The sequence below is a fragment of the Sinohyriopsis cumingii genome, chromosome 7 (genome assembly GCF_028554795.1).
Source record: "Sinohyriopsis cumingii isolate HCF-2022 chromosome 7, ASM2855479v2, whole genome shotgun sequence".
Lineage (NCBI taxonomy): Eukaryota > Metazoa > Mollusca > Bivalvia > Unionida > Unionidae > Sinohyriopsis > Sinohyriopsis cumingii.
The window spans coordinates 49,387,978-49,404,407 of record NC_142967.1 but is presented as its reverse complement, the minus strand read 5'-3'; the positions used below and the strand labels follow the sequence as shown (position 1 = coordinate 49,404,407).

Sequence of the window (16,430 nt, the reverse complement as noted above, 5' to 3'; positions counted from 1 at the left end):
CAAATATCCTTGTGTTTTATCAACTCATTATGGTTCCGCTGCTTTGGTAGAACAAAAAGGAATGTTCTTTATTGTTTTATGAATTTTATGCCCTGTGACAATGGCCAACATTTTGTAGGTCACGATCACTTTGGCATAAACTTATTTTATGCATGGCAGTTGGAAACTACGAAAATCTTCTTAGAGGCGAGCTGTATAATCGGCAGTTACATTGTTATTCTGAAAGAGTTCTGATAACTAAATAAATAAGTAAATCAATAAAAACACCATCTTTTATCATTAAAAGTTGCCAAGTGTTGTTTATACATTGTACGTGGCGTAATTCGTAAGTTTACTCGGCATATTTTCAACTCGGTAACGCCTGGTAACGGTCATACTTTTACCTAAATATGTGGGTCCTTTGAGAGCATCGTAAATGTATGGAGGAAAAGAAATAATTGTATTTTATGCTCATCTCAAAAGATTTGTTTGTATTTCTGCGAAATAGTCATGCCTAACCAGATAATAGCACAGACCCCCCCCCCCATTGTAACTACAAAGCCTTGAGCAAGTGCGAAGTTACCAGTTAATTTTATTGTTTGTTTCTATTTTTCAAGTTGTCTTCGTGTGTGCGCGCGTAAATTGAAAGCTTGTTATTACCAGTCAATATCGTCAATCATATTTGCTCCATTATTCCATGCAGATAAGAAAGGAACTAATTTTGTGTTGAATTTGTGCCCCCCCCCCCCTCCCACCCCGCCCCGGCACGGTACAATAAACAAACACTTGATTGAAAATAAAATAAAAGAAACTAACCTTGCATTGTTATAATGTATTCCTTCTTTTTTCATCATGCGAAATTTACAGAACAAAATATATCAACGAACTCCGTAAATGTAGCGGATGCCGGCATGCGTATGCATCCTTACTGTGTGTGTATCGCTAATGTCAGATAAAAAAAATACCGCAAAAGAGACGAAAATATCACCAGATTGCTTGAAGGCGCCTGCCATTCACGCATGATAAGTTTCAAGGTGCAAACGGACCAAGATTATATTGTATCCAGGTTAACTATACGACGATATCTCGCAAATAAAAAAAAAATCATTATTTTAAAGAACATACAATGTGAGTGCAAATGATAATCTTTCGCAGGTATGAGTTACGAAAGTATCATGGGGGGGGGGCACCAGACAGATGACCCCCACCACATAAAAAATAAAGTGTTTTCATGTACTCTTGTATACCCCAAGATGTGTGTGCTTGTTTAAAGTTTAAAAAAGGAATTTTGATCAAACTTTTAGTTTATAATTAGTCCTAGTGTTTTCTAAAGGGTAGTAGTCTGAAACATGGGTCTTATTCCCATTTTCAGATTTCATATCCTTGATTTTTAGTGATCTTTGTCAAGAATTTTCTATGTTCCGTGTATGCTATGTGTATCAATGCTATGGTGTGTGTATGCTATATAGTCTGTGTGTAGGGACAGCAATACTATGTCAAATTTGTCTCTGTTGTCTTAATATATATTTTTCTATGGACTTTTCAAATTTATTTGTTTGTCCTGGTATAAATTTAGTTGCTTTTGAATTAATTTGCAATTTAGAATTCCGGCGAGATGAACGGTATACTACCATTTGAAATTAAAATAAAACCTTTTGTTTTATGTGATTGACTATGGTGTGGTGTTTCTCACATTAAAGTCTATTTTCAAAATGAGGTAGGCTGTATTCGAGTCAGGGTCCGCACTTTCTTTCTTTATTTATTTGTGTTTCTCCCGATTCGAGTTAGGCCTCCTCTCTAGTATTTAATTTATAATGTAAAAGAAGTAAATATCCAACCCAAAACCCCTTAGGAAGCTTTATACATTTACTGGTTTGGTTTTAGCATGAAAAACATAAGTGACATCTACAAAAATAATAAACTGGTAAAAAGACTAGAAACAACAAGGACCTTTAGAAGTATAAAGGAACTTTTATGTAAATATAGGGAAAATGAGGAACTTTGGGGAATTGAAACTAAGGAAACATATAATTGGATAAGGGAAAATTTAACCTCTAAAATTAAAAATAAAGTAGAGGAGGAAATATCTCGGTTAATTGGGACAGACCTTAGAGGTACTGGACCAACATCGGCTCTCCAAAAATACAAAGCTTGATATTCAAATATCTACACGACATATGCATACATGTAAATTATCTCATGTGCAAATGTGCGAACTTCACAAAATATCATGCGATGGCACAGTGCGAGTTTAGGAAACAAGACAGGATACAATTAATTATGGAGATATCCAAGAAATAAAAATACAGAAGAAACCAAGTTTTATATCAAGACGGCAACTTTAACAAAACTTTAATAGGAAAAATAACAGATAACATAACTAAAACCATGATGGCGTGTGACCAAGTCATAAACATAAAAAAAATGAATAGGCAAATTTTTTTGTAATCCTTTCAAATTAATTAGAAAAAAGAACTTCTAGGAAGATTTGTGAATGGGAGGGACGGGGCTGCAAAGGGTGAAAAGAAGGGGAGGGAGATGGGGCAATGGATAATCTCCCCTTAAAGGGGACCATCACAAAGTGAACCCTTGCCCTCATACCCCCACCCCGGATTGGAATCTGCTGTAGCCGCCACCCTTTTAGATTCTTATAAATTTTCCTAAACAGCTTCAGTTTCTTTTTATTATCCATTACAATTAAAATTAAATAATTAAATAGACTTTAATTATATTACGTAAACTATCACAAATCCTAATTATCGGGACAGAGAAACTATATGGGAAAAGAACGAGATAATGACGTCATGGGGCTATGAAAGAGTCGGGAAAAACACCTCATATAGGAAACTTTACATACATACACGAAAACAAAGGATCTAATAAGTCTCTCTTCTAATTCTATTTGCTCAAAATGTGCAGCTCTCGCACTGCACGGTAAATCCCCACTGTGTGTGTGTATGTGTGTGTGTGTGTGTGTGTGTGTGTGTGAAGAACAACCATTTTTAGAGATTTTGGCAGAAATCCAATAAATAATTTGAGACGGCCTAACTCTAGGTGGGAGAAATACAAGCAAATAAAAAAGTGTATGGACTCCAACTCGAGTACAGCGGATTTCAATTTACAAATCCAATATGTGAATAATGACACAATATATTTGCACACAGAACACATTAAGTTTTTTTTTTCTTAATTAAATTATAATACACCGTTACTTAGCCAAAATTCAAAAATATATTAAATAAATAAAAATAAACCTTTTCTTGATCCGATTATAAGGTCCTAAGATTACTGGGGAGATTTGGGAAAAAATAAAGGCTATCCCAACATGGAAGCAAAATATAGCATACACAAACTATAGCATATATATATATAGCACACACGGGATATAGGCGACCTCTAGCCAAGGTCAACCAAGAGTATAGGGAAGGGATTTCAAGTCAGGTGATGGAAAGATGGAAACCTATTCGGAAAAACAACCCTATAGATAAAACTAGGTTTTAAAAGAAATACCCCGTTAAAAAGGAGAATTAAATTTTTTTGACCTAAATTCTTTTGCATAATATAAAACATACAACACATGGGGGGGGGGGATAAATACACATAAAACACTATAATTTTTGGGAAAAGTGGGGTGGGGGGTCTGTCTGGTGCCGGCCCCCCCCCCCCCCCAGTACTTCGTCTTGTGGGGATAAATGTACGTCATTTCCTGCTGGCGTCCTCTATAGGTGGAAAATCGTATCTAAGTAACAGTGATGTATACTTTTATTTCGAGAAATTAAATTATTTTTTCTGTACACTTTATAGGTTTTTTTTGGTTCTTTTTGTTCAAGTATAACTACTTTTAATCATGTTATGCAAATCTGATGTATAAAGAAAAATGTTGGTGCATGGCCGGTAACTTTTATACGTCATGGCAACGGAAAATAAATTCCGCGCATGCGCATTTTGTGTGGGAGCACCAAAAAAAACCCCACACAAAAACAAGCAATTTACTAAAACAAGCCATTACGTGAGAACTTGGCCTGAAAAGAGCAAATATAGGTACTATAAAATATTGCTAGTCTCGGATTTGACAAGCCTTAGTTTTTTATGCTGATGAAACATTTTTCAGTAGAATTTTTTTTCCTACAGTTTAAATGCCTAATTTTACTGTTTATAATCATACATGTTCAAATGTACTGGTCACATATAACAATATCGTCGAAATATTAACTGATACCATGCTGGATTTATATAGAATGTCTAAATAATCATAAAACTAAAGGTGTAATTGATTATAACCAATATATATTTTTTGCAATAACAAGATAATGAGATCCGAACATTGACCAAACAGTACTTAGAGAAATTCATTATCGATTAGTTCATCCTCAACCTCCAACTGATATACTTTATTGCAAGGGGTAAATGGTACCGTATTGAAAGACGTGTTAGGATAAAAGATACCGTTGTTAAAGAATATCCTGACCGACTGAGATCTTAACATCGTACATCATAGCTGCAAACAGTGCAAGCCAATATACACATTTGCATTATGCTCACGCAAGAAATATTGTATCAACCAAATGGGTTTCTTGACCGAGCGATGTCAAGCCCTTGCGCGAATCCCGCTACGAGTCATAGGTTTCCCCGATTCAAAGGAATCCTGTACAACTACTTCTGCAAACTGGAAAGTCCAACGCGTCCAATCTATCAGTAATGTTACTCTAATTAATACATGACCACAAATCCCAACTTCCCAATTGTATGTCAATGTCACAACTGCAAAGCTTCTCTTCGTTAACTTTCCGTAACTTACCGCCAGTATTTCACGCCGTGAAACTATACAACTCAACAACCTAATACAGGGAACCGTTTTTACTACGCCACCTTAGGCCTTTTAAATCATGATTTTTAGCTTCATTTCGCCTGTAACTTTGTAACATATTTACCACCACAGCAACAATAAATGGCGCGCGCCGACGGCGGAACAGTCCTTTTCTGTTGATTCCATTGTATAATTTACCAATCTCCAGTCATAAATACTGCACCTGGAGTCACACGATCAATTCACCCAATTAGATTTGAATAGGGACTACTGAGTGACAGGGATACTCATGCGGCTCTTACCTGAATTCACCAAAAGTAAACCATGTCATCTTGAAACTCACTTACACTTCACTCCGTAACGTTTGCCCCTAGTAATTGGCTAATTATTTTGGTCTAAAGACTATAATCCCAGCACCGACTTCCCATATTCAAGCAAGTATATAAGGAATCCTTAAAATGGAGAGCGGTAAACAAATGCGCATACTCCAAAATATATTACAATATTATACATACCTTGGAATTTTATTAACTATTTTTGTTTACATATTTTCATTGTACTCGTGGATGGGTAATGTGATTTTGCGTTCTGCCTTGCTTATAAAATGTATTGTCTTTGGTCAACAAAAGTTGATTTAGAGAGGATAAGAAAAGAAGTTTTGTTAAACGATGATGGAATTAAATAAACAATCGGGACAATATCGTACGTTGCACATAAATCGCAGAGATTAATTGAGATTTTGCTTAACGGTCAATCAGTCCGCACTCGAAGTAGGGAAATAAGCGAATAGTGCAAAAGCCGACCATTGTCTGATAATCGACGTACATCTGCCACAGCCATATATTGTAAAAATCCCATTACTACAGGTAAAAAAGAATTAACTACAACTGCTTCTTTGGGGCGTCATGTGTGACCAGTGTATATTAGTACTGTGTTAGAAAAATATTGCGACAAACCAAAGTAAAGAAAACAGTCACTTTTATCAATCAGTCCATATCGTTTTACAAATTATACTGAATAACTGACTTCAGTAGAACTCAGAAGAATGTATTCCTGTAAGCACATCACGATTGCGGTGTTTGTACATTTATATAAAGTGGGATCATTTTACAAGCAAAGTATACATTTAAAAATTAACACTACAAATGAGACAACGCTTAAGTACATACGGATTATAATCGTGAGATGGCAAAGAATGGTTCATATGTTGAGAGGTAACCAATACACCAACAAAATAAGAGTTTGTAAGAACATCTTATTTCCTTCTTAGATATACTTAGCCATAATGCAAATTGTTTCCTAATATGAAACATGTAAACATATTCCGACCATGCTTGAAACAAAAATAGTAAATTTAATTTAGTTCAGCGTAAACTGTAAGTTAGTTCTTTCCTTTTGGCATGGTGTCTGAATAAAAAAGTATATTTCTCAAATTTGCTAACCACTACACTGTCATTATGTAATTAGATACCTAATTGATGTACCATGGTTGTATACATATATCTATAAATATATATAGTTTTGTGGACATGTACGGTTGAATAATACCATCCCGTGTTTGTGTAGGGAAATGCGTACATCACAATCGCACTCGTAAATTTGAATCAATACCATCTCATGAATGGTTAGGGGCCGTCCATTTAGTATGTACGCATAGAGGGGTGGGGTGGGGGGTAACCCAAATGCATAGGCTTGAGCATGGAGGTATACTGATAATATATGTACGCATTTAAGGGGGGGGGGGGGGCGCTGAAACCTCGAAAATAAGTTGTATAATACGTAACCTGTTCGACTTGGTTCAGTAGGCTTTTGCATTTTAGCGGACATAAGACAAACTTGTCCCACCCAGTCACACTATCCTGACACCAGGCCGACTAATCCGAACACTAACCTCTTAATGATCGGCACCAAAAGAGGCAGCTGCTAGTACCATTTTTATGCCTTTAGTATGATTCGGCCGGGGTTTGAATACGCGACCCCTCGCATCCGAGGCGGACGCTCTATAGACACATTGCACCATCGGAGAAGTCGCTTAGTAAAGAATGTACGATACTGGTTCCTGTTTTTCATGACAACTCGACCTGGAGACCTACCTGATGGAAAATGAAGGCGCATTATAAGGTTATAATATACGAGTCCATAAATACATAAATATTTTTAAATTATAATTTTCGAGCAATTAGTGTCTCTTAGCATTTAACAAAGTCTGCTTGCAGTAGCGTACTAAGGGGAGGGGGGTTACAACATACTTCGATGCTAATACTACTGATTTCAAGCATAAAATTAAAGCTAAACAACAGCATATAACATGTTTACATATATTATTAAGTACGTCTTCATTTGTCTTTCCGTGCGCCAAATACCTTCCAACACAAAGATTTTCCATATAGGTAAATTAGTTGTACCAATCTTAAACAACCATATATTTCGACATATATAATATCAATGTATAGGTTCCTCATCAGTTTAAATCGATCTGTGCCAAAAAAAGTCGAGAAAATTAATAATAAAAAAGTTGGTATTTATGACTCATTATTGCTTGCGACTTTACCGATCTTCATATCCATGATATGTGCATCTACCCTTCCCGTTTTGCGATAGTAGCACATACTTGGATGCTAATACTATAGATTTGAAGCATATAATTTAAGATGTACAACATTAAATAATATGTGTATGTATCTTATTAAGTACGGTTTCATATGTCTGTTTGTGCACCCGATGCCTTCCTATCCGAACGGTTTCCATATAGGTGAATAATTTATACCAATAGTAAACAAACACAGCTTTTGACAAATTTCATATTAATATATAGGTTCTCATCTGCCTAAATCGATTTGTGCCAATAGACGTGTGTGAAAATACAAAATAAAAAAGTTCCACTTTTTACGGAATATCGGGTGCGACTTTACCGATCTTCATATGCTTGCTACTTTAATACACCTTTCCCGTTTTGTGATTGTAGCACATACTTCGATGCTAATATTAGAGATCTGAAGTATAGAATTAAAACTATACAATATTATAAAATGTGTGTATATATCTTAATAAGCACGTCTTTATTTGTCTGTCCGTGCGCCTAGATCCGACCTATACGAAAGTTTTTCATATGGGCGAATAAGTCATAACAATCGCAAAAACAACGGTTTTGACACATTTGATATCAGATGACAAATTTGATTTTAATTGATATGTTTCTAATCATACTAAATCGATCTGTGCCAATAGACATGTGTGAAAATGCAAAATAGAAGGTTTTGTTCTTTTTACTGAATATCGGGTGCGACTTTACCGATCTGCATATCCTTGCTACGTGAATCTACCATTGCCGTTTTGCGATCGTACTACATATTTCGATGCTATTGCTATATATCTAAAGCATATAATTAAAGCCGTACAACTGTAAATAGTATGTGTATGTATCTTATTAAGTATATCTTCCTTTGTCTGTCATTTCGCCTAATGTCTTCCTATACGATCGTTTTCCATACAGGTGAATAACTCATAACAATAGTAAAAAAAAAACGATTTTGACAAATTTGATATAAATTGATACGTTTCGCATCAGTCTAAATCGATCTGTGATAGTAGAAATGTAAGAAAATGCAATATGAAAGTTTTGGTATATTTGACTCTGTATCGCTTGTGAATTTAACAATCTTCATAACCTTGATACGTGCATCTTCCATTGCCGTTTGTCTCGGTATCACACACTTCAATGTTTGTAGTATAAATCTGAAGCATACAAGGAGAGCTATACAACAGTATATAATATGTGTATGAATCTTATTAAATACATCTTGATGTGTCTGTATGTCCGCCCAATGTCTTTCACAGCGAGCGTTTTCCATATTGTGTATTGTTCCACTTCCTATTTTTACACTACCTAATTTTGACCTAGTTTAATAAACACCCATTTCTACAGAGGACACATCTGTCGCAGCCTCGACATTTTTTTACACTTATCAGCATTGAGTCACTCGGACAAAAAGATTTGTCAAAAGTCATATCATTATTATTAATGAAGTGAAACAAGGACACATACGATGAAAAAAATAATACATTTCTCCAATTCACTTTTTTCCAACCAGGAAGTCCTCTTAAAATCTTTACCAACTATTCTGACAAGGCAAATACAATTCGTTCCATACCAATCATCCAGTCTGCTACTCAACATGTGTTAGCTATGTGACTCACAGCTGATAACTGCATCTCCATCACCTTTTTAGAATTGTGTTTTGTGTTTTACGTGAATATGTCATTACTGATTTTCTGAGGTGGTTCTTGGGTATTTTACTTTGGAGTAATGAACATGAAACACACGTTTATGGTATATTTCATAAATAAATCAGCATCCTCTACATTACTGCTAATTTAAATAAAATTACGTGTATTACTATTAGGATGTTTCTCTCAAAAATAGGCAATTTTACTTTAATAGTAAATTTTCAAACGTCCATTAAACTAATCTTGATATTTAACTTATTTTGACAAATTAATTCTTTCTAAATGTCTTCTGTCTCCTATTATTTGCACTATTAGAGAAATAAGTTATGAAGTATGCAAAACAGTTTTGTACCTTAAACAGTACATGTACATTAAAGAATTGGGGTTCTGCATATTCACAATGCCATTTAATTATTGCAAGGATGTTGTACACTAAATCCAGTATTCTTTTATCATAAGTAAACAATTGTATTATTATACCATCATGATTTTCCCCCAATTTTATTCTTTCAGCTTTTCCAACAAAATATCTGTTCCAAAACAAATTTTTTGATAAATATAGGAACAAATTCTGAGTAAACACCATTTTTCTTTTGTTGTCGTTGTTAATGGTAGACTGAGAGAAGAAAATGCAGCAGCATATAATATGAACTTAAGTGAAGTTATGAACTTACTAAGCCTGGATTTAAATAAATGGTATCACTTGTATTTCTAATGACAGCCACAATCCTCTTAGTTTGGGCTCAAGACCAGCAATAGTGAATAGAGGTATTTCGAAAGACATATAACAGCTCACTCATTATAATGTTACTAATTAGCATTATTGAAAACTTCTTAGAGATCAAAATAAATAGTATATATGTATGGTGCTTGTTGGCGACATTGGCAGATTATTCACTCCACATCCTGGTTCCCGGGCAGTTTTGATCTCTCACAATACTAATCACGGGCATAGTGGCTCGTTACAAAGAAAATCAACAGATTTGGGTTCTAACCTGTAACACTATTAACATATTATATTGTTACAGGTTAGAACCCCATCCCTTGATTTTCTTTGTAACGACCCCCTGTCATCATGGGCAGTAAATTTGAAACATACTACTTCCGGGTCAATCTATTTTTAAGGTGCAATATATACTAGTACATAATGGGAGGTAACTCAAGTTGTGCTATTCAATTCAATTCATTAATGAAAAAATGGAAATAAATAGGTAAAAAGGCAATTATTTATTTTGCAGATGAATATTTATCGAATATTTAACATTCAGCAGCATAAATATGCATTTATTTTATTGATATTTGTGGCAAGAGTGCAGAAAAGGACGACGTGCTTCGTGGGCAGATGGAAATCTGCCCACGAACTTTTATCTGCCCACGAAACCGTCTGAGGACGACAAAACTGCCCACGACCCACCTTAAATAATAGTATATATATATATATATATATATATATGTGTGTGTGTGTGTGTGTGTGTGTGTGTGTGTGTATGTGTGTGTGTGTGTAATACAATCTTGCATAGATATATATGCAAGAATGTATTACAGGTATGGATAGATACATGAATGCATAAGATTGTCATAAAAAAACTGATCGAATAAAGCGTGTATGCATATATGATATAAACGTACGAATGGACTGAAATCGGGTGGACGGATGGATAATAGATAGATGCTTTCAATACCTCATTACATGGCTGGATTGATATAGGACGATAACACGTATTTACTTTCATGTATTGACTTTGTGTCTTACAGCATGTCTGATGAAAACAGAACTGTCATCTATGCTAACAACAGCTGTATAAATGGAACTATACGCTGGGATTACCCTAGAGGAAATGTTCTAATTCATTTCGTATCCAGAGACTTCTCGGTTTTCTCTGTCTGTTTCTCCAATTGGTTGATAGGGAACGCCCTAACGTTCTTTGATGTTTATAACGGTATTGAATATAAGCTGGCGCCTATGAAGGGTAAGTTTATTATAAACACTATATTGTTCATATGACAATCCCCGTTTCATCAACCATTCAGAAATCGAGATTTTAATAAGGATTTCTTGTCGAGAATTGCTGTTACTATTTTGGGTAATTGTTATGAACTATCATTAATTTAGAATTTCTTATGTATTATCGGAAACGGCAGTAGAAAATCACCAGACAAAGGGGATTGATTAACAAAACATGCATATACCAAGACGTTTACTGTCCGCATTCCTCGTAACAACGTTCTTCATTACGTAGATAATTTGATAATCGAAAAACATTCAATGTGAAATTTGACAGCAGCTCAGGTCTTGGTTGCAAAGGGATACAGGTGTCGAAAGTAGATATTCAGGAGAGGGTTGGTATGTAAGACTGATGCACCATCGACATGGGTTTACAAATCAGTTGCAACTTCGTCATGTTTAAAGGCCTAATACTAATAAAAAAATAACCATTCTCCTCAGCGCACAGTTTTATTTATGAACATAGGGATGATAATTCGAAGAAAGTCTGAAAATATATCTAACATAAATAGTTGAAGGCAAATAATACGATCTTTTGCTGCAATTTTTACTTACAGTATTTGTAATTTTTGTTTGGTTTAGACGCACTTTGCACCATTCTAAACACGTGAACTACATTTTTAATTTGGGAGAGAACAATGAGCTTCGGGTTCGATAGTCTTCCAAGGTTCGGTTCGAGTTATATGAAAGCTTCGATTCTTGTTTCTTACAAAGTATAGCTTTCCTAGCAAAAAGTAACTTAACACAAGAACACGTGCTTTTAATCGAAGAAATGATTTGGAATAACTTTTTTCCCGAAATTGTTCGACCTTTTTAAAAATATCAGAGCAGTTATTTTAACATTATTCAACCCATGGTGCTAACCAATAAAAGGAAGAGAAAAAAAAAATACTGTGAAGAAATTTACAAACTATGTTATTTACGATTGTCTTTTCCGTCGTAATATATAGTCCGTTTCATTTTATTTGGCTAGTACCGTTTTCTCATGTTAGTGGGTAATTCTTTGTACAAGTCAACGATGATTGTGATGCTAATACACGATGAACCTGCATGTTTTCTTGATTTATGTTCAATCTGTTGTAGATCAAAGCTATTCCTGCACCCTGACGCATAAGAAGGAGGTCATCGTTCGAATAGAAGCTCCTGAATATCTTGTCTATGTTGCCGGTGTTCGTTACGAAATAAATCGGATATAATGTTAAATGTGAATCTTTATACCATGTAATGTTTCTTCATCATTTACAATGTTAAACGTAAACTGCATATTGCGTTTTATCTAAATTCCTTGTACGACTTGACTCGTGTAGGCTGGCAGTCGAAACTAGTAGTGTTTAAAACCCTCAATGAATCATTTTTCTTCTGTTTAGATGCCATTCTTAAATATTTATCTCACTAAAGAGCTTCTCATAAATGTTTACGGATCCCAGATGTTAAGGAAAAGGGGATGGGATGATGGTGACAGGAGAAAGTTGGTTTTGAACCCCCCCCCCCAAATATTGTATTTATCATTCCAAAGGTATTCATTCAAATTTGTTTTTGGAAGCTAACCACCACGGATACCTATCCTAATAAAATATTTTATTATTTCATATTTATATGTATTTGTGCGTGTTTAGTTGAAGGCACTCTCTTGACAAAATACAAAATAAATACTGAATTGTGAAGTGTTCTTTTTAAAGTAAGCAGAGACATGCCTTGCTGTCACTCAGCATTAAGGTTATAAGAGTACACTAAAATCTTTAGCATACATCTGTAGAGGGTATGATGAACCGGAACAAGCCTCATTTCAAAGCTCCACATGTAATGCACGTACAAAGCCTTTAGGAAAATTGGACCAATCAATGTAAATAATGTAAAATGGACCTTTGTTTCGTTATTTCTTCTTTTCTGGTTTTAGTTTCAAGTTTATTCAATTTATATGTTCAACACACTTTTTAACGGTTAATACATTCTTGTTGTTTCCATATAGCGCTATTAAAATTTTGGTGTCCAGTTTTCAGGAAATAATATAATCTTAGCGTTTTCAAAAATATTCATAATAATTATAGCAAACAATTAAGTTCATGTTAAAGTTTAGGCATTATACAAGCTATTCACATCTGGATTTATCTGAGATACCTCACGTCGATTGATACAACTTTCAGTGTGGAATAATTGTCAAATCTCCCTACTGTTTATCAACTTCTGCAACATCAGTGGTAGGTTATCTTCCGGCATCTAATGCAAGAATTGTGTGCATTTTGTCTTTGGTTCAAAAAGTTCCAAAACAAAAGGTGCAGTTGCAACGGTATCAAATTATTGTTACAATGCCAAATGTTGCCTGTACAAAGATTACCTCTGCCGTTGCAGCAAGGAAACTTGCCGTTACAATTGTCTTTTCAAACTGGTGACGTTTCATTGGTATTCATTCCCTGTTGAAATGACATTCTTCAACTGCTGTAAGGATATTCAAATACCCGGGTAAAGGAATTAGTGGTTGTAATGGTATATATCATCTTTGGACGGTAATATTGATACAGTGTTGTACCAGTAATCGCCATTGTTTCAATGCTAAATTTATATTTTTACCGTTGGAGCGATAAAAAGGTGGCAGCATCAACAAGTGCCGTTGCAATCGCGTCAGATTTTTAAAAAAAATATAATTGCAACGGTAAATTTTATCGTTGCGAAACACTACTGCTGCACCAACAAAATGTAACGTTATTTTGACAAACTTCATATAAACATTAATTCAAATTATCCTTATTTATATACAGCTATACGTTTGCTCATTGAGGAAAACAAGAGCTCTAAAAGTGTACATAAACAACTAGGCCAACATCAGTATTGAAACGATTCAAGAATATGAGTTTATAGATTGGAATGAATGAAATGTCTTGCCTTTATAAATTAACTAAGCCTCCTACACTGGGAACATCCTCTTAAGAACTTCCACTACTCCTGGCTTTCTCTGTCTCTCTACTATAAATACAAGTTTCAGTGTGAAGGGAGCGAACCGTTAGGCGCTAAAATTGAGTATGAAGCAATCTTGATATGAAATAATAACACGCTAATGTTTCACTGAATTTGCTATCGACGAAGTTTCTCCTGTGAGGGTTATTCCGTGAGCGAATATTGTATCAACAACGATATAGATATAAACTGATATAGACATTTGCGGAACACGAATGCCGTTAACGCAGGGGTATCACCAGCGTGTCACCTTTTAATACCTTAGCTGAGATATTGGCAGTCTAAAAAAAAACTTGATATATGATATTGGTTCTGCATTGAAACGGTTGTTTGATCTTTCTGACCAACATCATAAAGGAAGAATACGGAAAGTATGTGGTACAGTCACAACCATATCCTGCGTTTTAAATATGTAATCGCTTATAGAATCACGTGCCCTAAAATGTACTGATATCTTTAATTCTAACTGGCTCCGTTGTACGTAAACTTATTTCACGCTTCATTAATTCAGTATGACATTGTCTGTAAACACGCCTGGTTACCTATTAAAAATCTCTAGGATTTTCCAACGCTCCCTTCAGGTACTCCTTCTTTGCTTTCCCCAATAGAGCAATCTAGTTGAATTTTCGTACTCGGATCTTCCTTTAGTTAGCCATCCAACTCGTCGTCGATGACCGCAGTAAGTTTCTATCATTTCCTCGAATCTCTCTGCATATCGTTTAACCATACTGGCATGAAATATTTTTAGCCTACCCTCCATATTTATTCTGTAGTCCCTTTTGTTCTTAACCTGCTTGACTTCACAAGGCCCTTTCCAGTAGATCAATAGTTTATTCCTACTAATAGAGAGAAGCATCAACACTCGATCAGCAACTTCGAATTAAATATTTCACATCCCCACGTTGTAATATGTCGCGAGCTCGTCGTATGCCATCATTTATGTAACCAGTATCGTTCGTGAAGGTCGACAACGTATTGGTATGTAATAACTCGAATACCTCGCATGAGATATCATTCGACCATAGTTTCGCAGAAATCACATCGGACCACATATTGTCCTATTGTGTAATAACTCGAACGGTCACAGATCCTAAGCTTTCGTGAGTACTACTCGATACACGAACAAACCCGTATTGGAATATCGGTTCTAATCTCGCGATATCTCCTTGCATCATCTGACGTAGCAGCATACGTTTGTACATTTGTCTAAATTCCTGCACCAAACTGTTCCACGTGAGGTGATACAGTGTTGTCTTCAGCAACCTAATTAATAGAAAACTACTAATTTCCACTATAAATTCTGAAGTAAATTGGGCTCAATATTCTGTTAGATTCCAGGGGTGGGCAAACTACGGCTCGAGGGCCACATGCAGCCCGCCAAGGGCTTTCATGCGGCCTAGGAACAAGTCATCATTCGCACTGACTCTGTTTATGTTACTCTGTTTATCAAATAAATGTGCTTCTTTTGAAGTTTAAGTTTAAGTTTTCAAATATTAACAACATATTAACAAATAAAATTAATTAGATATTATTTAGAAAAACCTTTTGTTTTTGCTATTTCAAATATTAATTATTTTACTTAATGAACTATGCAGCCCGTGACAAGGTGTAAATTTGTGTATGCGGCACTTGCACTGGAAGGTTTGCCCACCTCTGTTTTAGAATCTCCGCTGGCGCCCTTATACAGATGAACATGTCAACAAGTGCCTGAGTCACACGATCAGTTTCAGTAGATAGTAGTTATATGGCTTTTGGGTATCTTATTGCTTAATCTAAAAGAGCGAGAAGATATTGGTTACTCGGTCAGTGACTGGAAATATGCTTCCTAAAATACCAAAGGACGTCCCTTTACTTGAAGTATCTATTAAACATGTTTAGTCCATAGTTACTCTTGTTATTTTTGCCGTCGAAACGGTCTTCAGTGGTATCGTTTGCAAACATCATTGACGAACCACCAGACTGTGAATAATCATCGCCGTATCAGCATAGCCTCAATATCGTCGTGGCAACGTCAACGTCATTATGACAAATCTCAATTTCCTGACCGTCAATAATATATCGTGCACTGTTAAATGATGGCATAATTCCGTTATTTACAAACCCACCCTGCTCATCACCATAAGGATTAACATCGCTTTTTACAAGTCTACCCTGAACTTCAACGAACGAATCGACGGGCAAGAAATATCTGCTTGTATATTGAACTTGTAGTTCGATTCGACCACGTTAGTTTGATTCTCGTGCTTCATATGAATATTATTGATAATAACGTACATACACATCCTTCAGTACTGGTGCGTCCATGTCAAATGCTGGATAGGATGCACGTTTAAACATTATTTATATTTACTGCTGTCTAAAATGATTGCGATGAGATAACCCACTACCCGATACCAGATTTGCAGTTATATTCCGAGCTTCGTCACCTGTAAATTCTTTCAACCGTTCATTTGCAGCCTG

General features: G+C 35.4%; 1 protein-coding gene across 1 annotated transcript in view; it reads left to right on the top strand.

Moving 5' to 3' along the window:
- Positions 1 to 12,238, top strand: part of LOC149795182 (uncharacterized) — a 56,679-nt gene extending 44,441 nt beyond the window's left edge. The window contains exons 2-3 of the mRNA XM_089964050.1: positions 10,769 to 10,983; positions 12,102 to 12,238. Of these exons, the coding sequence (XP_089820176.1) occupies positions 10,769 to 10,983; positions 12,102 to 12,214 (328 nt within the window). The 3' untranslated portion in view covers positions 12,215 to 12,238. The remainder of the gene's footprint in view (positions 1 to 10,768; positions 10,984 to 12,101) is intronic.
- Positions 12,239 to 16,430: the final 4,192 nt, after the last annotated feature.